Source organism: Balaenoptera ricei, chromosome 8 (assembly GCF_028023285.1).
Source record: "Balaenoptera ricei isolate mBalRic1 chromosome 8, mBalRic1.hap2, whole genome shotgun sequence".
Lineage (NCBI taxonomy): Eukaryota > Metazoa > Chordata > Mammalia > Artiodactyla > Balaenopteridae > Balaenoptera > Balaenoptera ricei.
This window is the reverse complement of record NC_082646.1, coordinates 100,361,323-100,382,902: the sequence shown is the minus strand read 5'-3', so window position 1 is coordinate 100,382,902 and position 21,580 is coordinate 100,361,323. Positions and strand designations below refer to the sequence as shown.

General features: G+C 46.0%; 1 protein-coding gene across 23 annotated transcripts in view; it reads right to left on the bottom strand.

Moving 5' to 3' along the window:
• The window catches only part of MADD (MAP kinase activating death domain), a 40,296-nt gene that overhangs the window by 11,348 nt on the left and 7,368 nt on the right, over positions 1 to 21,580 (bottom strand). For 3 of the 23 annotated variants that reach the window (XR_009504701.1, XM_059931537.1, XM_059931552.1), the window contains exons 6-28: positions 21,178 to 21,291; positions 20,401 to 20,481; positions 18,366 to 18,544; positions 17,777 to 18,012; positions 17,421 to 17,577; positions 17,039 to 17,142; positions 16,263 to 16,453; positions 15,632 to 15,885; positions 15,238 to 15,377; positions 14,304 to 14,405; positions 12,586 to 12,645; positions 12,125 to 12,227; positions 11,581 to 11,767; positions 11,333 to 11,483; positions 10,810 to 11,016; positions 7,935 to 8,035; positions 7,240 to 7,350; positions 6,771 to 6,929; positions 4,184 to 4,292; positions 3,490 to 3,610; positions 3,281 to 3,386; positions 2,079 to 2,189; positions 321 to 428 (exon numbers count right to left, since the gene is read on the bottom strand). Coding sequence is in view for 22 of the 23 variants with exons in the window: in XM_059931537.1 (XP_059787520.1) it covers positions 321 to 428; positions 2,079 to 2,189; positions 3,281 to 3,386; positions 3,490 to 3,610; positions 4,184 to 4,292; positions 6,771 to 6,929; positions 7,240 to 7,350; positions 7,935 to 8,035; positions 10,810 to 11,016; positions 11,333 to 11,483; positions 11,581 to 11,767; positions 12,125 to 12,227; positions 12,586 to 12,645; positions 14,304 to 14,405; positions 15,238 to 15,377; positions 15,632 to 15,885; positions 16,263 to 16,453; positions 17,039 to 17,142; positions 17,421 to 17,577; positions 17,777 to 18,012; positions 18,366 to 18,544; positions 20,401 to 20,481; positions 21,178 to 21,291 (3,192 nt within the window). In the remaining variant the exon portion in view is untranslated. Of the gene's footprint in view, positions 1 to 320; positions 429 to 2,078; positions 2,190 to 3,280; positions 3,387 to 3,489; positions 3,611 to 3,690; positions 3,909 to 4,183; positions 4,293 to 6,770; positions 6,930 to 7,239; positions 7,351 to 7,934; positions 8,036 to 9,010; positions 9,065 to 10,809; positions 11,017 to 11,332; positions 11,484 to 11,580; positions 11,768 to 12,124; positions 12,228 to 12,585; positions 12,646 to 14,303; positions 14,406 to 15,237; positions 15,378 to 15,631; positions 15,886 to 16,262; positions 16,454 to 17,038; positions 17,143 to 17,420; positions 17,578 to 17,776; positions 18,013 to 18,365; positions 18,545 to 20,400; positions 20,482 to 21,177; positions 21,292 to 21,580 lie in introns of those variants that run through there. The other 20 variants (XM_059931553.1, XM_059931556.1, XM_059931560.1 and 17 more) reach the window with 19 other exon arrangements.

Here is a 21,580-nt window from a genome sequence, read left to right as displayed (position 1 = left end):
GCAACAAGAGAAGCCACCGCAATGAGAAGCCCGCGCACCGCAACAAAGAATAGCCCCCACTCGCCGCAACTAGAGAAAGCCTGCGCGCAGCAACGAAGACCCAACGCAGCCAAAAATAAATTAAAATTTTTTAAAAAATTAAAAAATAAAAAAATGATAGGGAATCTATTATATTAATTTATTTGCATAAGAGCCTGACAATTTAATGATAAATGGATCATGAAGATGAATAAGTGGGGAAAAATATTGGGCATCAGTTCTAGGAGTTCCTTGTGACTCTCAAATATTGCTTTGGGCCCCTAGCATGAACCAGCACCTACCTCCATGAAAAAGATATCTCCATTTGTGTCTGTCCCCGCATGTACCACAAATGTCTGCTTCTTCATGTGCCGGCTGCCACTGGACCGGATAGAGAGATCTCGTCCGTTCTGAGGAAAGAGAGATCCTTTAAGGACAACCAAACATCCCTCTCACACAGCCCTCTGGGCCAAGAATCCCTCATTCAGCAATTCAATTCTTATTAGCTTCCTTAGAGCAGCGCCATCTGCTGGCCACTGGCCGCCATGGATGTGTTCTTAAACTTCCTGGTCTCAGGAGACTCCTATTCATTTCAACTTTATTGATGACCCCCAAGAACTTATGTCTTTGTGAGTTTTACTTACAGGTATTTACCACACTAGAAATTAAAACTGAAAAAATTTAAATGTTTATTAATTCATTTAAAAGGAATTAATAATTCATTAATAATAAATCCATTACATGATAATATAAATAACATATACTTTTTAAATAACCGTATCTTCCAGAACAAAAAAAAAAATGTGATGAGTGGCACTATTTTACATTTTTTGCAAATCTCTTTAATGTTTGGCTTAATGAAAATTAGCTGTATTCTCATATCTGTTTCTACATTCAATCTGTTGTGACATGTTGCTTTGGTTGAGGTATATTAAAGAAAATCTGACCTCACAGATACATATCTGGAAAAGGGAGGAGTATTTTACTAGGCTTTCCAGATAAATATGCATATTCTTCTTTGATGCTATACCAGAACCTCAAGAAGTTTCTTAAAGTTAGTTGCAGTGTGTAATCTGAAAACACATCAATGAACACTTTGTACTTTGTTACATTAAAATCCATTTGTCTGCTTTACACTTGGAGTGGATCTTTTACCCACAGGTGAATTTGTAAAATCACACATCAGTCATCTGGAAAATACTGGTTCGCCCAGTTATGCAGCTCTTCCAAATGTTGACGCATTTCATTACACAATATCAGAGAATCACATTCATCACCAATCTCACTGGAAAAGGTTTTAAATATTGGGAAGCTTCATGCACAAAAAGTCTGCCAAATACCCAACTCCAAATAACAATTTGTTAGTCATTCTTTCAAGTAAAAATGATGTCCCATGACTGGCTGCAAAGCTGTCAGTTCACCTTGGAACTCAAATCGTCACAAATTCCCTTTCCTCGAAACAATCATACTTTCATTTGCAGCGATATGCTTTATGTATACTTCTCATTTTGTCACATAGAATACTAAGAAGATGTATAATCACTGATCAGATTTAATAAAACTGATGATTTTAACTGCTTCATCAAGGACATTCACAAGTGAAACTGGCTTTTTGTTTTATTTTTAACTGAGAGTGTGTGGAGGTGGGGACACTAGCACTGTTCGGTGCCACCATCTTCACTGTGTTAAGGCACCAGTGGTTTTACCCACCATTGCATTTGCACCCTTAGTGCAAATGTCAACCCAGTAAAAAAGGCAAATAACATTTTAGTATTATCATGAAAACAGTATTCACCTTGTGGATCCACAGGGGTCCACAGACCACACAAACGTTCAAATGGCTGCACTGGGATGGTTTTAGTGCAGAGAATCCTATCACAGAACAGAAGGGCAAAAGCCTCATCTAGTCAAAGCCCTATTTTCAGAACTAGGGATTTTGAAAATATACGAGCCAAGAAATGACCTATGCGGAAGCCTCTGCGTTAGGCCGTGAGGCCCACGCCTGGGAGGCTGACAAGAGCAATGGAAGGGAGCCTAAAGGATGGCCCAGGTGTGCTCACCAGGTTTGCCAGCTGGTCAAGCACTTCGTTGATTTGCTGGCTGTACACAAGCCCAATATGCGATTTTCCCATCAGGCGCCTCACCTTCTTTCGGATATCATTCTTATTTACCTGAAAAGCCAAAACAGGATCTTAATAACTTTCCTCCTGAGAAAAGCAGAATTCTAAAAGACCACATCACTGAGGATAAAACATTCAACTGTGTGTTCTGCCAACAGTCTGAGAAGAAAAACCCTGGTTCTGTCTCCAGGTGGCTTCTGCAGAAAAGTGGCTCTTAGAGAAGTTCTGGTTTAAGTGGACGGGGACTCATGGGGACACATCCTCCCTAACCCCCCAACCAACACCATAACATTCACCTCTAAAAACCCCTGGGGCTCCTCAGAGTGTGATTCTCACATAGTAAGACTTAGAAGTAGCAATGTTCTACACTCAGTTGTCACCAAGACACCATCTTAGGGTTAAAGATCACCACCCTTTCCCAACCAGAGTTAACTGGCACCCCTGGAGTTCAAGAGACCCTTAAACAGAAAAGGAAACAAACCAAGAGTGCCTGCAGGGTATTCTCTGCATTTGATCAACTAATCCCTTCACATTTAGAGAGGCTGGGAGAACAGGAGGAGGAGAAACCCAGGAGCTCATTCTCAAAACAACTCTCTTCTACCCACCAAGTCCCTTTCAGAACGGGACTCTTCCATTTGGTAACACAGTTCTCCCACAGCTATAAAAACCAAGTATAACCAAGTCAAACTAGAACCTACCACTGCTTTTTCAATGAGTAGCTTTTTTTACATCTATGGCAAAGTATATATGATAAAGGACTAATGCTGAAAAGTAAATTCTGAGCATTCTTTCCAAGGTTTCAGAGCCTACTACTTAAAAAAAATTTTTTTTCCACTGTATTCTGTGGGGAGTTCTACAGGCATCCTAAAACTATTCAGCAAAGGAAGCCCATTTAAAATTCAAAATAAACAAGTGGCATGTAATCATCAATCACCTTTACAACATTCCTTAGCACAACAGCCTGGCAGCTTCAGATAAATGGATCATGTGTGAGCTGCAGAGAGGCCTCAGACTTTCAGTGAAGAAGAGAGCCCCAGCAGGATGCTCTGACTGCTTCCCAACTGCCCCAAGATTTAGGCAACAGGAACAAGCCTTGCCCTCCAGTATCAGCAGTAGCTGGGCATAAGCAAAATAGACGTTACCTTCATCAGCAGCATGTAGGAGATGAGGTTGTGCAAGAGCGTGGCCAGCAAACGATCTTCATCATCCTCTAGGCGCTTCCGGTCATGTTCTCCTAGGGACAGGTACCTGAGCGGGAGACCAGGACAAGTCAGCCCCCAGGTGGGAGAACACAGAATTAACTGGGAAGAGGCTGAATTTGCATCTTCCCAAGGGTTTCTAAGCCTCATACCTGTCTATCATCTCCTGGGGACCCTGGTCCATACCCATCCCTTCTCTCTCCAACATCACAGCATCTAAGAATGCATCTTCCCAGAACTGCATTTGGTCCCATAAAGTAGAACGCTCTTTGCCTGTGTGGAATAGAGTTTTTTTAGGGGCTTATATAACGTATAAAGAATATGGCTGCCAAACTAAAACAGAGTAAATTCCAGAAAAAAGGAAGTCATCACAAATTCCAGGGCAAAGGAAACACGAGACTCTTCACCCCAGATCTAACAGTCCTGCCACCAGCCCCAGCTGCCTCCAAGTGAGGCCCCATCCCTCCCGAGGAGGAGGGATGAACAGCACACGAAGAAAGGTGGTTACTTATAGAAAAGGTCTCCATAGCAGCATCCTCTAACTGGTCCCACATCGATCCTCTGTCCCTTCCTGCCGATTTGTGAGCAGGAAGGACCATGGTAGCAAGAAAGTAAAAGAAGACAGAAAGACAGAGGCTGTTGGTTAATACCAAACTTCAGTCTCTTCTAGTTTTCACCCACTGTTTTTTCCCCAGTAAGTCGCTTGCTTCAGATATAAAAATGTCCTCTAACATCAGCACTGAGATCCGCAAAAAAGCCAAGCAGCTACTTGTTCAGGGCCACCCTCTCCCCGGGCTGAGTCCAGCTTCCTTCCAGTGCAAGTGGCCTTCGCAGTCTATTTCTCACCTAGGAGTCCCTCGTAGAGATAGACTCGCTGGCTTACATCTTCAGAAAAGCGAACTGGGCTGCCCACCAGCTTCTCCTTTACACTTGGCTTCAAGCTGTGGGCTTTACCCTAGAGAGAAGAGGCAATAGGTCAGCTGCCAGAGGTAACAATGAATAGGGGCAAAGTAAACCAAGCAGCTCATTAAGAGGCTCACACACTAGGCACCATCATTAGTCACATATATTCCAGTAGCCCTGCCTTTGCTACTCTGCTTGCCTCAATCAGAAGTCAATCTGATAATCCTGCTTTCTGTTACTGCCTCCCAAAACATGCAATCAAGTTTTCATTTTTACTTACCTTTAACCTTTAGTCTCTGTAAGACTCTTTCCTCTTAAAAAAAAAAAAAAATTAGGCAAATTCTCTGTAGCAGCGTGATGCAGTGAAAAGAACACTGGGTTTGAAGTCTAGACTGACCAACGTTCAGATCCCTGCCTCTTACTAGCTGTGTGATCTTAGGTACAAAGCCTAGCTTCTCTGAGAGTCATTTTCCTCACCTGTAAAAGGAAGGTTATAATACCTACCCGATAGGACTATTCTCATTCAGTATGAGAAAATACATATAAATCACTTAACAGTGCCTGGCACATGGTTGGTATTTGATAAATGTTAAGTCTTCTCTTCTACCATCTCTTAGAAATATCTTCCCACATAGAAATACCACTAACTTTATCTACCACTTCTGCAATATTAGACTTTCTATTCATTCAAAAAAGATCTTTGGCTGGGTAAGAGGTAGTTTTCATGCCTGCTTCACAACACATGCAACAGCATAAGCAAAGAAGCCACTGAACAAAGGTTATTATTAGGCAATACCTAATTAGTGTGTCCAAATGCCAGCTTCCTGGTTCACAGCCCAAGACTTTGTTCAATGAACCATATTAACCTAAGATAATTTATTTCTTACCAAAATAGCCCTTTTTGAGCCAAGAAATTTAGGTAACTGCTCTCAGCAACTCAACTGCACAAAGAGCCCTTGCCCAGAAGTACAGAAAAAGTACGAATTTGTCCCAGGACGGTGCCCGGAAAAGTAGCACACAGCTGAATGGCTTCTTGCAAGACTGCTACTCCATAACATCTATCTCAGCCTCCAGAATGGAAGCACACTAGAAGGATTTAAAATACTCTTGGGGCTTCCCTGGTGGCGCAGTGGTTGAGAATCCGCCTGCCAATGCAGGGGACACAGGTTCAATCCCTGGTCCGGGAGGATCCCACATGCCGTGGAGCAACTAAACCCATGCGCCACAACTATGGACCCTGCGCTCTAGAGCCCATGAGCCACAACTACTGAGCCTGCGTGCCACAACTACTGAAGCCCACGTGCCTAGAGCCTGTGCTCTCCAACAAGAGAAGCCACCGCAATGAGAAGCCCGCACACTGCAACGAAGAGTAGCTCCCGCTCACCGCAACTAGACAAAGCCCGCGCATAGCAACAAAGACCCAACTCAGCCAAAAATAAATAAATAAAATCAATAAATGTATTAAAAAAATAATAATAATAAAATACTCTTAATTAAAAGGGTCTGTTTAGACTCAGGGAGAGTTAAGATCCATTAGCTTGAATGGCTCTGCTGACTCTCAATCCTATCCCCTACCTCCACCTTGGGATGTCACTTGCTCTATTAGAAACATGTATACAGAAGGCCCTGGGGGTGGGAATGATCACCAGTGTTAAATAATTTATTTCATTTAAATTTCATCTTCCATTCTCCCCACAGACCAAAGAGAAGAACCTATGAGCTCGTGTAGAAAATATCCATTCTCAACTCTGCCTAACCAAGTGGTGAGTGTATCAGAACCCTTAAAGCTGCCTAAAGAGGCCTGTATACACTGAAGGGCAGTGGGTCTAAAGGCAAGGACTAAAAAGAATTCATTTAATTCCAACTGATCACTGGCTTATTGTATAACCTAGGGCAAGATCTTTTTTTCCTAAGGCTTTGTTTCCCTCACTTGGCAGAAGAGATTAGTTGTAGCAATATACTGAATTGCAAACTTCTTGAAAATGGGAATCATGTCTTATCATCCCTGTTTCTTTAGTACAGAATCTGGCATTTAGTAAATCACTTAATAGATGTTTATTAATGAAGGAAAGCTTCAAATAACTGTTAGGAATATACTAAAATGAAATGCTATTTTAAGGTGCTATATAAATAAAGCAGTGACCAGAAAAAACCAGACTAGTCCATAAAAATAGGTAGACTGGTACAAAATGAGAGCTGCAACTGCCCTGATATTGCTATAAAGGCATCACTTTGCTTATTTTAAACACGGGGGTTACCGCCACATAGGAGTCGAAGCCCTTACCTGACTGGGCAGGAAGCCTAACTCATCAATGATTCAGGAGAAGGTTCTAAAAGCCCCAGATCACGGAGTCAAATGACTCTGAAAAAAGCTAACTTAAGAAACATTTTCTTTAAAGTCAAATATATGAAGGTTATCCATTCCTTCCTTCCTCTTTTCCTTCTAATTGCTTCCTAACTTTTCATCCTTTTCTGACCCATCCCCATCCCACTGAAAAAATGGTCTTCTTTTGTTAGTAAACAAACTTACAAAGATGGCACTGGTGGCAGAGTTGGTTTCAATTTCACTATCAGACAAAGTGCCTCTAGAGCCTGCCAAGTGGGTGCTGCCCTCACCGCCTGGTCCGTCACCTGCATTGCTGCTCAGGTCACTGTCTGCTCCAAGGGTCTCTCCAGAGCTATTACTCACCTGGAAAGGAAAAAAAGGTGGTAAGGGATATTCCCCAGGATGTGTCCCAGAAATGTCAAGCTGCTAGAGCTCTCTGCTACCATTAAAAAAAAGTATCCAACTTCAAAGGTGTGTCAGACAGCCTCTGGAACTACCTTCTTTACAAGATGAGGAGAAGCCCTGGGTGAAATCTCGGGGTCTGATCCCACAAACAAAGACCTATGACAGGTAAACATCTCCACCAAGAGAACCAACCTGACCTGAGACTAAGAACAGCCCCCAAAGAAGGGAGTAGCCCCCTTTTCCAAAGGGGGACCCACACCCCACCCACCAAGATGCCAGCGTGGTGTTCCCCTACCACGGTGCTAACTTCAGAGTCCTGACTTGAGCTTCGGATCATAACGGCTGGACTCACACCAAGGACAGAATCTGGATCAGTCCTCTGAAACAAGACACGCGGACTCAGACACATGAGGGAGGTGTCCAGTCTAGTCTCAGTTTCCCTAAGAAATACTGTATCTTCTCCCTTCTCTCCATCCCCACCCTTCTATTGTCATCCCTAGATAGGTCATGAAAAATGAACATTTTTCCTGAATATAAAATATATATGACTTACAGAGTGAGAAAAATAATGAATGTTAAAGAAGTACATGCTCACTACAGAAAATACACGAAAGAATACGGAAATAAAAATAAGCCATAAACTTACCACCTACGTTAATCTCTGTTAAGTCTTTAGCATATTTCCTTTCAGTCTTTTCTATGTATGTTTTAAAAATAAAATTTGAATCATACTGTATATAGCTTTGTAAACACTTTCCCATGTCACCACATTTTTGAAAATACAGTCATTAACGGATACTAATATTGTATTACATGGATATATTACACTTATTTCATCATTCCCCTATGACGGGATATTCATGTTGTTTCAATGCTGTCATTTTGTTCTGTTTTGATCTTAAAGAAGTATTCTGAGATAGCAAATTTTTAATGCTCGCAATCCTCAACAAGGCTGTCACAAACCTGGGGACCAGATGTCAGGCTCACACCACTGTCTGCGCTGACTTGGGACTTTCTCTCCTCTGTCTCACCAAGGTCGAAGGCGGGTTTGATTACTTCAGGCCCTGAGTAGGGGAAGACTTGTGTTACTCATTACAAGAGGCTAGGGGCAGGCTGGCGAAGGGAGTGGGACAGCAGCACAGCCCGGTCCCAGACCAGTTCAGCATGTCCCAGTCACCTTTCCAGGGACTGCCACCCACTCAGGCCGCACTGGAAGAAGTCCCAGATGCCTTAAGAACCAAGTAGGAAAAATTAAACCTGGTCTCAAGGGGTTCTGCAGCCATCTTCTCAACCTGAGAAAATTCTGACCAAATCATCCTAAAGCAGAAAAGCTCCACAAACAAACATCTGAACCACATTCCACTGTACTCAGAATCAGAGCTTCACTCGTGCCTAAGACCCTTTAAGGGTCCCCAGGTCACTCTGCTTCCCAAACAAATATGTCTGAAGGGGCTAGAAAAGGAAGAGCCCAGTGAGATTAAAAAACACCAGCTGCTTCAGCCGACGCTGCCTACCCCCACCCTGCAGCTCCTGTGTTTGACATTAAAAACCACCCCCATTATTTCTCGCCCGCCCACAATGGTATGGCAGAAGGACAGAATGACAGAAAGCAAGAAAGCGTGCCTAGGCAAGCCACCAGAGAGAGTTGGGAAGCTACAGACTCAACACGGAGGGAGAGCAACCATCTCTGCCAACTGTGCCCACAGGCCTTCTAATGGGGGAGGGAGATATCAGCCAATGAGGGGCACTGAAATAGGCAAACATTCTCCCCACCAACTCGGAAGCAATAGAGAACCAAGCTCTAAGGGATTTTACACAGCAGATGCCCTGATTACTGCCTGATTACTACAAGGGGAGGGGAAAGAAGCAGCCTACGCGCATGTACCTATGAGCACATACCACCTACCTGCTTGCATGCCAAATACCCACCCCAGGAGCAAATTTGGGGTGGGGCTGACAAAGGGAGCCTGCCCCAACCGGGCCTGGGGAGTTGGCAGGTATGGGAGACTTGGGAACGGGAAGGGGCATTTGTTCCTTACTCTGTTTTTCCAAAGCTTTTTGCCTTTTCACTTCCTGGTGCTTGTTCCACAATTCTACCCCAGATGCAATGTGAGCAGGAGAGAAAGACAGAGAGAGTCAGAGGCTGGTCAGACAGACGAAATGGAAACCCACCCACCCAAGCTGATTCAGTCTCAGGCACAGGATTACAAATCAAGAGATAAAAAGAGATCTTCATTGCGGGGAGGGGGGTTAAAAAAATCAAGAGATCTAACACCTTCCCCCCAGGTCAAGAACTAAATTCCTATCCTAACCTCAATGTGGCAGTAAAAATCCCACAGAATGTTAGAGCTGGCAGAGCCTTTCATCAAGCTCCTCCATTCTGGCATGAGGAAACTGATCCCAAAGAGGCTGGAGCACTTGCTCAAGATCAGGTAACTCAGGACCAGTTTAAACTTCCACCACACCACAGTCTCTGCCAAATGAGCTAGGCAACAGCAAATTTTAAAGATTCCAGATAAGACAGATGATTACCTCAAGCAGCCAAAGGGTTTCAGAAGCATAAGCACAAATCTGTTTGACTCACTGGATTGAAGAGAGGCCACTCAAGGTAGGCAGTTACCATCCCTTCTTGTTGCTACCAAAAAAACCCAACTTACCCTCAGCAGCAGTGCCTGCCCTACCAAGAGACCCATCTTAGCCAGTCATCTGGAAAAACGCTTCCGGTAGAGGTGACAGAGAACACTAAATGGTCAAGAGCATCTTAGTAGGGGTTAAGAAGAGAGAGTATCGATCATAGCAATTCTCTTCCTGGAAGAACTTTAGAGTCTACTTAGTGCAATCTCCTTGTTTTCCAGATGAGGAGATAGAGACCCTGAAAGGGGAAATGATTTGCCCAAAGTCACTTTCCTAGTTGGGGGCAGATACAGGACTAAAACTCCAGACCTCCAGACTGGTAGGTCAGTACATTTTTCTAGAACATCACAACAGGTAGGAGAAAATCATGGTTGACTGCCTCTAGGACAATATTTTGCTGGTTAGAGAAGCACAGCTCTCCTAAGAAGGAAACTGGTTCCTCATACCATTTATGGGAGCAAAAGGCAACTGCTAATGGATGTGGCAAAGAGGCATCGGCTAGAAGCACATTGCCCAGGGACCTAGAACCCGAAAAAGAAAGACACAATCTAGATGACTCAAGGTCAGGTAGGGAGTGAGTCAAACAGAGGTGACACCCAGAGAGCTCACCAAGGCTCTGCCTTAGTGGGAATGGAGAAACACCAAATGTAAGCAAGGTCTAATCAAGTCCAGTAAGGACATGTTTAAAGAAAAGCTGACTCAGAACTCTGTACCTCGAAGTCCAGAACCCAGGGAAATGGGGTTGCTGGACATGCCCCAAAGGAGCAAATTCGAGGGCAGCATAATGGTTGGATGGGGGAAAACTGGCTTTAGAGACCCAGACAGTCACAATTTTATAGCCCAAAGATGCATCTATAAACTTCCTTATAGCTTCCAGGAGCTCATGTGGCCTCTCCATTATGTGAAGAAATCCAGATGTAAGTAAAAGAGAGGGACGGGAGTACAGCTCAGACTCCTGCACTAAGCCTCGCTGGGCCCTCTAAGCAAAACTTCCATTCTTCCTCTAAGATGTAGGTGAGGGTGGCTGTAAATGAAGCATAAGGGATAGAGAAGTATAAAGAAATGCCATTAGAAAAGGACACAAATCTATCTTCCTGTCTACAGAGCAAAGCATGGGTAAGAGAAAGGCGGGGATCTGGATGAATTGAAAGGGAGGGACATTAAGAAGCCAGAACTCCTCTGCCACACCCAACATGATACACACCGACAGATGCCACAAAGTTCTCCTCCTTTAGACTTCTGGTGTCCAGTTCCTTGGGACTCTTTCCTGAGGCACTTGGTGCCCGAGGTCCCAGCTGGGGGACTCTCAGCTGTGCCATGGCCTTTGGGTCCCCCCGCCCAGCCAGGCCAGGATCCTTGCCAATTGGTGTATTTACACTCTCCGTTGGACTTCTCTTCCGCTTGTCTGGTTCTGAGGAAAAGATCAAATATAGGAAGAGGTCAAAAGAGACAGTGAGTGAGAGTCAAGGTGTGGGAATGAGATGGGAGAAGCAAGGATAGAAGAGGATGTGGAAGGGAAGAAGTGCAAGGAAAGAAAAGCTGACATCACTCTTTTCCATGACAGAAAAACACCCACTACCTACAGACACGCACTAGAAAATAAAATCCCAAAGCCTAACAGGAAGCAGCTTGACACTGGGAAACTCGTCAAGGGGCCCAGTTCATTCTCTTCAGAGAAGAGTAGGAGAGCTGTGGACAGCATGCTGCCTTGCCGGTCCGACCCCTACCTTTACTGTAGTAGTGGGTCTGGGCGATCTCCAGAAGCGCAAAGATGCTGGCCATGCCACCCAGACCAGCGTGGGCGTAGGACTGCTCCAGACTGAGGACCGTGCACTTGAGCAGGTCTAACATGCCCTTGTACACCTTCCGACTGATCTCCTGCAACAATAACCCGGGGGCGAGAGTTGGGGCAACTGCCTCTGGCGCCCATGTCCCTCTTCCCAGTTGATTCCAACTCCCAACCCCCAGCACTGACCACATCTGGGATGATGTCCTGCCGGGCCTCGTCCTCTGACTGCACCGTGCGGTTCAGCTTGCTCAGGACAAAGACTCTCAGCTGCTCGCTCTCCAGCAGCCGTCGCACCTTCTTCGTGTTGAGCCAGCCAACTCCCTGGCCGTCCAGCACGCTGTGCACCACCTCCTTCAGGAACTGCTGGTTCTCACTGGGGGGTCCAAGTACCACTTCTGTGGTCATCGGCTCCTTTGCAGAGCATCTCCCCCTTTCACCAGACTAGATGTTTGCCTCCAGGGGCAAAACACAAAGCCACGTCTCCAAACATCCAAGTCCACTGCAAACCCTACCTCTCCAGACGGCCTGGTTTGCCCGAGTCCCCACCACTGCTGTTACGCTCTGCTCAGCACCAGGAGCTAGTACTGCCGCGTGGGGATTGAGTCAGAAGGGGAAGGGATTTCATTTACCCACTGAGAGCTTCCCTCCCACTTTTGAGCATCCCTAGTGTTTGGTATAAGGATCACTACCTCTATCTGAGGACTTTTAAAACAGCTCTGCCATTTATTACCTAGAATTGCTGGATCGACCCTGAGGTGATGGAGGCTCTCTTTTCACTGTTGGGCTGTGTTTAATGACCGATGACTTCTGGTCCACTAAGGCCCTCCTGTTTCCTACAGCCAGGAAGGTAGAACGAGAGACATCACTACTGTAGTCCAGTAGCTGGTGTCAGCACAGCCCTGGGTAGCCGTGTTCCACACCCATTCCCTGGAAGGGCTGGGTGAGGGCAGCACTGGGGCGTCACACACAGGTAGAAACCAGCCATGGCAATGTGGAGGAAGTGGGGATGGAGACTCAGGCCACTCCACATGCACCAGCAGCGCGCCCCATGGGCAAGCATGGGCATCCCGGGGGACGGGGCAAGGCAGGTCACTCGAGTGATGCCGCTTGCTCCATGAGGAGGATGGCCCTCAGGCAGGCACAGTAGATGCTAGGAAAAAAGATCATGCATAGCTCACGGGCAAGACCCACCTTCACCACTCCCGGGGCCGGCTTCAGTAACAATCTCCATTAGAGTATTTAGCCCAAATACTGGGACACAAAATACACAATTAGTAGGTGCACCATGATACCACAACCCTTGTACCCCTCAATGGAGCTGTAAGTCAGATAATCTGAGCATTCTCCCAAAGCTTAGTGCACATAACCTTAGTTCTCAGGCACCTCACAGCTGGAAGCCAAGTGGCCAGGAAACAACTGAGGCTTGTGGAAAGACCATCCTTAAGACTATGGCCTCTCAAAGCCAGAGGCAGGGTAATAACACAAGGAGCCTTTAGGTACTAAACAGGCACATGCATGAAAGGGGACCATTGGTTTTCATGAAACATCTAGCACAGGGGTCCAGGGGGGGCTGCATGTATGCAGAGGAAAGAGACCCAACTTGTAGATGCTGTCATGGGAAGAGGGGTGGGGGTGAGGATGGGAGCTGGATGGGAGTGATGAGTGCAGCAAATGAAGTGAAGCATCAGCATGCAATGAAAGCATTTCAATTGCTCTCCCCTTCAACTGTATCAAATGAAAGCCAGAGACGCTAACAGCTTTCTATCCCTAACCTACTGAGCTTGTGTGGACTCACTCTACAGGGCTGGTTAGCTCCCTACACCACTAGCTATGATGTCCTTTTGCCCATCTATCCTATGTTCCTATCCCCACCAAAGAACGTTCCTTAGATTCCTGATATTTTTAACATTGGGAAGAGAGGTCAGTTAAAAAATACATGAAGCTGCTTCTCATTGTGCTTCCTTCTGTGATTAAATATTTCAGCACAAAATCCAGAGTAAACAAACAGAAGTCAGACTAAATTCAGAAGAACCCTTCAGGGCTTCCCTGTTGGCGCAGTGGTTAAGAATCCGCCTGCCAATGCAGGGGACACGGGTTCGAGCCCTGGTCCGGGAAGATCCCACATGCCGCGAAGCAACTAAGCCCATGTGCCACAACTACTGAGCCTGCGCTCTAGAGCCCGTGAGCCACAACTACTGACGCCCGTGTGCCTGGAGTCCGTGCTCTGCAACAAGAGAAGCCACCGCAGTGAGAAGCCCACCCACCGCAACAAAGAGTAGCTCCCGCTCTCCGCAACTAGAAAAAGCTGCACACGGCAACGAAGACCCAACGCAGCCAAAAATAAATAACTAAAATAAATAAATTTATAAAAAAGAAGAACCCTTCAAACTGCCAGAGATCACAAATGAAAATCAAATAAGGTCTTAATTGCCCCTAGAAGCCAACCAATGCTACCAGGCCCACTCATAGGGCCTAAGTTGACATGAAGCCAAAGAGCCTTCTTGACTCTATAAACACTGCCAGGCTCTTCACAACCATCCCCTGGGGGACCAGCTCTTTAGGACGGAGTTTGTCCTAAGTTCATGTGGTAGGAACCTGGCAGACGACTGGTGGCAGCTGATGAGCCCTATGTTAATTACGTGCCTCTGACAAAGGTCCCCCCCAGAAGCAGCAGTAATCCCCCAGCTGCCATTATCCTATATAACAGGGCCTTCTCTTTAGCTACAAAAGACAGTTTCTATCTGAAAACCAGGAAGAACTCATGATGTGCAGTGAAAGTCATGGGAAGCGATATGAGAGGCAATGGCCGGATCAAAGGATTCTTCATACATGGGGCTCCTGACAAGCACCCACAGGCCTGAAATATTTCCCAGAGAATCTTGGCTTGGCAAAAGGAGGGCTGGAGTTACCTTTCAGACTGGGGAAGGGTGTGGTCTTCTCTCGCGCTCCTTTGGTAGGCAGTGTGAGATTTGAAAGACTGAAGCTCGTACTGTGGTTCCGATACAGGCTGCCTGTCAAGGGGAGCAAGTGAGAGCAGTGAGTCAGAGGGATAAAGAATCAGAGCATTATGCTCCAATGACCGTATCATCATCTTCACCCTCCTCCTTTTCAAATGCAATTCCAGAACCTCTGACCTCGCTTAGAAAGGATCACGCCTAACTCGGGGCAAACAAAGGGGCCACTGCCAGGACTGCTCATAACCCCGTAACAACTTTCTCTGACTGCTTCCCACGATAACATCCAAGTCTCTCCTCTACTGCTGACCCAGCATGAACGCCGGCAGTTAACGTGCTTCCGGTCTGATGTTGGTGCTGTCCCTCCTGGGCTTCTAAAAAACTCACCATCACAATTATCCCCCATGTTGGCTTTCTCCGGTCCCTAGTCTGTCTTTAGTCTTTAACTGACACCACCCCTCATTTCTGGTAATATTCTCTATGCACAAGTCAATGTCACATAGATTTCAAGGCGCGTTCATGAAAAAGTCCTTTCCCAGGCAAAGAAGATACTAGATATATACCCAAATCAAATTTGACCAGAATATTTCCACAAAATACATGTACAAGTGTATGATTTTTAATATAACGATTATTTTTCAGTTGAACAGCTAGCTGTCTTACCTGAAACAGACTAAAACCTCCAGGTATAAAGATAACGACTAATCTGTCCCTGTTCTTCGTTGACCTCCCCTGAAAATACCTTATTCAGTATCACCCAAACGACCTGATCCGGAGCTTGATGATGCCAACCCAGCCCTGTATCTGAGGCTCTAAGCCATATCTGCCACGGTCAGGCCCTGCTGGAGCGAAGATGGGACAGAAGCGTGAGAGAGCTGAAGGCACTTACTGGCAAAAGACATGATGCCCCCGAAGCCCTCAGTGCTGTTGTTGGAGACGGTGGAGGTGGGCGAGCTCGCTCGAGAGTCTGACTCTGCATCTGAGTCACTTGCCAGTTTCAAGCTGTTGGGCCGCAGCAGCTTTTGAGCCCTTGAATGCACAGTGGCACCTATAAGCCCCGGGCAGGGGCACCTAATCGTGGGGGGCGTGTGGGCCTGATGCTACACTGCAGTCACCTCTCCCTCCCCACAATCTCTAAATGCCTAGGTCAAAGCACGACCCTCTGGGGACGCAGGACCATGAGAGCCTTCAGACTGCTCAGACTTTCTGGTTAACCCTCGCCCAGGGTCCACTGTAGTGAGGTCCTTCAGTCACCCATCTAGAAGGCAACCCCAGGCTCTCACCGATTGCCACCGACATGTCGGCTGAATCGGGGAGTGTAACTTTCCCCCTGCTCATCGTCATCTTCGTCAGGGGGAAAGCCGTACTGGGGCTCGAAGTACGGATTGTCATAGGTTCGCCGGCGCACTGACCCCTCTCCAATTTCTGTCTGACGCCTGTCCACGTTCGCCTTGCCAATGCTGGGAGGCACGCTGGGGAGGGACTTGGAGACGCCTACTGCTGCCTTATCATCCATCTCCGTTGAGTCGGCAGGTTCCTAGGGTATATATTAAATGAAAAGGAGTCACCTGGTGCCCTGTGATGCCTTCCTATGTTCTCAGTTCAAGCCAGGCCTGTCAGGTTCCTAGCCTAAGGAGTATGTGAGAAAAGATCTTTGTTATACCCCTGTTCTCTATCTCCACCAATTATGCAAAGGGGATCTCGGCTAACCCCTGAACAAAGCTGGATGTCCTTCTGGGGTCAAATTGTATCTCACAGGCTCTGAACTATAGGATCTACGGAGAGGAAGAAGGGGGAAATGTGGAGAAAGTAGCAAATGAAGTGAATAGCTTCATCCTAGCTTTCCTAACAGAGCTGAGGCCCACGTCCCAAGTAACAGTCCTCACTCATCCACTCCTCCAAGTCCTCACGTACAGAACTGGCTCCATGGATAACGGTGCTGGGGCTACTGCTGGCGGTGGTGCTGGAGCTGGAACGCAGAGGGGGGTTTTCCTGAGAGTTCTCGCTGTCTGGGCCAGGTTCCTCTACTTCCTTCTGGCTCTGCAGCTCATCAATAGCTACCTCACTGGCATCCCCCAGTGCCGCGTGTGTCAGAGGATCCACGTCTGCCAAAACCCAAGGATTATATGTATGGCTGATTGACTTTGCTGTACAGTAGAAACTAACACAACATGGTAAATCAACTATACTCCAAGGACTTCCCTGGTGGCGCAGTCGTTAAGAATCCGCCTGCCAATGCAGGGGACACGGGTTCGATCCCTGGTCCGGGAAGATCCCACATGCTGCGGAGCAACTAAGCCCGTGCGCCCACAACTACTGAGCCTGAGCTCTAGAGCCCGCGAGCCACAACTACTGAGCTCACGTGCTGCAACTACTGAAGCCTGTGCGCCTAGAGCCCGTGCTCCACGACAAGAGAAGCCACTGCAATGAGAAGCCCGCGCACCGCAACAAAGAGTAGCCCCCGCTCGCAGTAACTAGAGAAAGCCTGCGTGCAGCAACGAAGACCCAATGCAGCCAAAAAGATAAAATAAAATAAAAAATAAAAAAAACTATACTCCAATTAAAAAATTAATTAAAAAAAATTTCTTTAATTAAAAAAAAAAAAAAAACAAGGATGGCAGGTACAGACCATACCATCACAGAACCCCAAACCCTGTCCCAAGCTGGCCAATTTCTTCAAGTACACTTACTAGGAGTATCACCATTGATGTCACATTTCATCATCTCACTGACAAAGTCACCAAGGGAAGAGTAAGAAGAGCTTGAGTCATCATAATCCATACTATCACTGCCGCTGCAGAGTGAAGAGCAAAAAAATAAAACAGAAAGAAGGGGCAGGGAGAAGAATCAGCAATCAGCATTAGGAAAAATAAACAGAGGAGCACTCTTAACTCAAGGCCAGGGAGCAAGATAAAATAAGGAAACTAACACAAAACAATCAACCAAAATATAACCCAAGGCTTCAAGGACTGATGTCTAAATCCTATGAAATTCTGCAATTGCGCTAAATAACAGCTAGCAAGAGCCTCTTAGACTTCAAGGACTGTCTTGCTGCCATAAGGGGCTGCTCACCTGTCATCAGTAGGGTCAGAGTCAGAGTCGTGCTCCGGTGGCACGGTCAGCGCCTCAGCCAGATGGGAACTGCTGTCATACACTCGATAGTGGACAGGCTGCAGCTGGTGGGTGTACCACTTCGGCTTGTCGCCTATCAGGGCTGGATCGAACGTGTCTACCCACGGAGGAAAAAAGGAGAGAGTCAGCAATAAGGGAAAAAAGCAAGCAAAACCTACAAGAAAGGTGGGAAAAAGTCTGAAGCAAAATCAGAATGGCAGGGGCAGGTGGAAGATTAGAAAGGGAAGAAGCAAAGGGAAGAGCCATCAGGAGGACAAACGCAGAAGGTGGGGCAAAGCAGAGGTCGGGGGACTCACTGTTGTGAATCCGCTGAAAGGCATAGTTGGTGGGGTTGAGGATCCATTCTCCAAAGTACTCCACAGCCTGAGTCCTGGCCAGTTTCTCAGCAAAAGGAGTCTGCCGGGGACGTGAGGCTAGAAAGGAGCCAGCTTGGAAAGCTACCACGGGCCGCGGGAAGAGACGCAGGGTACGTGTGTGCATCTGAAAGCCCTGCAGCACGTTGGGGGAGTTGAAGAAACGGACCATGGCCACTCTGGGGAAGAAGGGGATGGTGAGATGACCCGAGTCCCTCGCCCTGCAGAGCAAGGATCCCTACGACCCGAGGCCTCAGACCACCTCCCACAGTCATCATTTAACGGGTTTCCAACAGCAAGGGGAGAGGTATCTTAAAGAATCATCAATCCCCTTGTTCACGCAAGGTCTAAGAGGCCTGAGAGTATGATTATGTCTTCTGTTTGCTTTTACTAAGGTGGCAAAGGTAACCAAATATGATATACATTGTATACATAAAGAACCTCTGGCTCAGGGAAGTCATCTGCCCCAAGGTCACTGAGTGAGCAGAGACCAATTTAAGAGCCTGTGACTGTGGGGTTGGCTTGGCTGTACCTGGTTGCGACATCCACAGAATCCACATCGTTGCCATAGATGAGTGGGTTGAATTCAGTGGAAGGTGTAGACTGCAGGTCATTAGAAGGCCTTCCCAAGAGAAGAGGGATCTCCTGGCCTTCGTGGAATTTCTCCAGATTGAGGATGGGCTGGGTGTTGAGACTCATGCTGGCGAGGGCCTGCGGAACAATAAGAAGTCCCTCAGAGAAGGCAGATTTCTGGGGCAGCCAGCCAATCTCAATTCCTAGAAAAGAACCTTCATCTTTGAAACAAGAATCCAAATATATTAACCTTTAGAAAACAATCTGAATTATGAAATCTTCAGCTTAAGCCAATCTGACTCAAGGCAACTTGATCAAACCTGAAGTCCAAGGCAACAGTTTTCAAATTTGTTTTAGCTACAAAATCTTGTTTTTCAACTGAAATCTATGTAGAAATACAAACAAACGAAACATGTAAAAGTAAAGCTTCTCTGAAGGACATAAGGAACCCAGAGCCTCATATGCTCAGGGGTCCCAACCTAAATCAACCCTCAGAGGCTCCACGGGGCAATTTGAAAACCACTGGTCTAGCCCAGCAGTGTTTCTTAAATGTTAATGAGCATAGGAATCACCTGGGGATGTTGTTACACTGCAGATTCTGATTCAGTATACCTGAGGTGATTCTGCACTTTTTAACAAGCCCAGGTGATGCTAATGCTGCTGGTTCATGGACCACACTTTGAGCAACAGGGGTCAGAATACAGGATCTGTGAGCCCAAAAATCTTAGCTCCTACAAACATTTAAAGTCCAATATCATGTATCAACCTCTCCATCTCATTAGTCATACTAAAGCAATCACCAAGGATGAAAAACACAGCAAAGGAAGACAGCTAGAGAACTTTCTGAACTTGCAATCCTCACCAGACTCTGCAGTAACAAGATATCGTATTACATCAGTAGTGATGAATCAAGTGAAAAAGAGAGAGGGATAATACAAAATCATCCATTTATATCCAAACAGATTTCACCTAGAGGTATTTCTTTTAAAAAAATTTATTTATTTATTTATTTATTTTTGGCTGCGTTGGGTCTTCACTGCTGCATGCGGGCTTTCTCTAGTTGCGGCGAGAGGGGGCTACTCTTCGTTGTGGTGCGTGGGCTTCTCATCGCGGTGGCTTCTCTTGTTGCTGAGCACAGGCTCTAGGCGCGCAGGCTTCAGTAGCTGTGGCACGCGGGCTCAGCAGTCATGGCTCGCGGGCTCTAGACCTCAGGCTCAGTAGTTGCGGCACACGGGCTTAGTTGCTCCGTGGCATGTGGGATCTTCCCGGACCAGGTCTCGAACCCGCGTCCCCTGCATAGGCAGGCAGATTCTTAACCACTGCGCCACCAGGGAAGTCCCCACCTAGAGGTATTTCTAAGAACTGAGACAACACAGAGAGAGATTCCTGAAGACCCTTCAAATGACAGATTCCTAAACAGAAATACAGAGCTGTCTACTGGTGGTCCTACATAACACACACAGCAGTGCAGAGGACCAGGGCCTCATCACACTTTACCTTCAGGTACTGTGTTCGGCATGCAGAAGAAGAAGAAAATCAATCAATGAAAAATGTATTTAAGGGTTTACTCAAAGAAAGGGATGTTTGAAGAAATGATTCTGTAGGGACCAGAGATCAATTCAAGAGGAAAACATAAAAGGAGCCAGATTATCCAAACTACTAACTCCCTCCTGTAACACTCAGAGAATGCTCCAAGGCCATCAAGAATGGCAGATGGGACAAGCAGCAGGAAGTGAAGGGTTGTTTTACACAGCATTACAAGGATTAGAGGGTGGGAGGGGACACACAATGAATTAAAAGGAATCTAAAAAGCCCTTTTTGAGATTCACCCTGCAACCCAGAAATGGGATACATCTCTTTTTAAGCCCACCCAAGGCTAAGAAAATCTACTCCACTTGAAGTCTGAAAGGAAACTGGCTCTTACAATAGCTGTCCCCCTACAGCAGCCCTATAGCCACTACTGCTCCCCTTCCTTTTCGTCATTCTTCACCTACCTGTTTTAAATGTTTTTTCAACTCTAATGATTCTGGCTCTGGCAGGATAGGTAGCACTTCTGCATTGGTGGGGGCAATCACCTGCACCAGAAGAAAGTTAAAAGGCATGACCTTAGAATTAGTTGCTCCAAAGTTTCTCTTACATAAAGGTAAGCAACAAGAATAGGAAGTTATATATACGGTATTATTATATATATGCAAACACATATATCATGTACACACATATAAAATACACACATACACATGTATATGACACATATACACACCTGCAAGGAAATATTATACCTAAATGTTATTGATGACTATCTCTAGATAACAGGATCATAGTTTTTATTGACTTCTTTATACTTATTTGCATTTTCTAAAGTTTTACAGTGAACCCATATAAGGGCTACCTACCGAAGTTTCAATGTACTCACACTGCAGAGTGTTAATATACTTTTTTAAAGTCTGCAGTTTCTTACTAGAAACTACACTCCCAGAAAGCCATTAGATGACCTACACCATATCTAATAATCCTGCAACCGCAACTGCCCTACTGCTCTTGGAAGATGTGGGGAAGCATTTAACTCCAGCAAAACTAAATCTTGTAATTCTTTGAGTCCTAACCAAGGGTTTGTTAAGCCAATAAAGTAAAAGCAGTATGTTTTAAAAAGTTGTTTCAATGAGTCTCATAACAGCAATCACCCACAAACTTAGGAACTTCCTGGGAGTAATCTAGAAAAACAGAACACAATCCTATTCTAGACCCTACAATGCCTCAGCCGAGAGCCTCACCCTGCTGCTGTCCAGATCCACCAGCCATACATCGTCAGGCATTTTGAAGTCCAGTTTGTAGAGGAAGAAGCTGGCAGGGACTCCGATGATGTACGGTGTTGGAGCCAACAGCAGCTGTGGAAAAGACAAGAAACAAAACCAAAACCTACTGCGATCATATATTGAGTCACGACTTTTCCTAGATAAGGAAAACGCAGGTCCACAATCCCTCTTCCAAATCCTTGAAGGCAGATGTGTTTCAAAGTTCAGAATTTTTCAGATTTTAGAAAAGTAATAGTGCGTATTCTACATATTATGTAGCACCTGCAGTGGTGTAGCCAGCAGCCTGTAATCATTATACTAACTGTGATAAATAAAAAACATAAATAGCATAGGTTTTGCCACCAGATCAGTTCAGATTTTG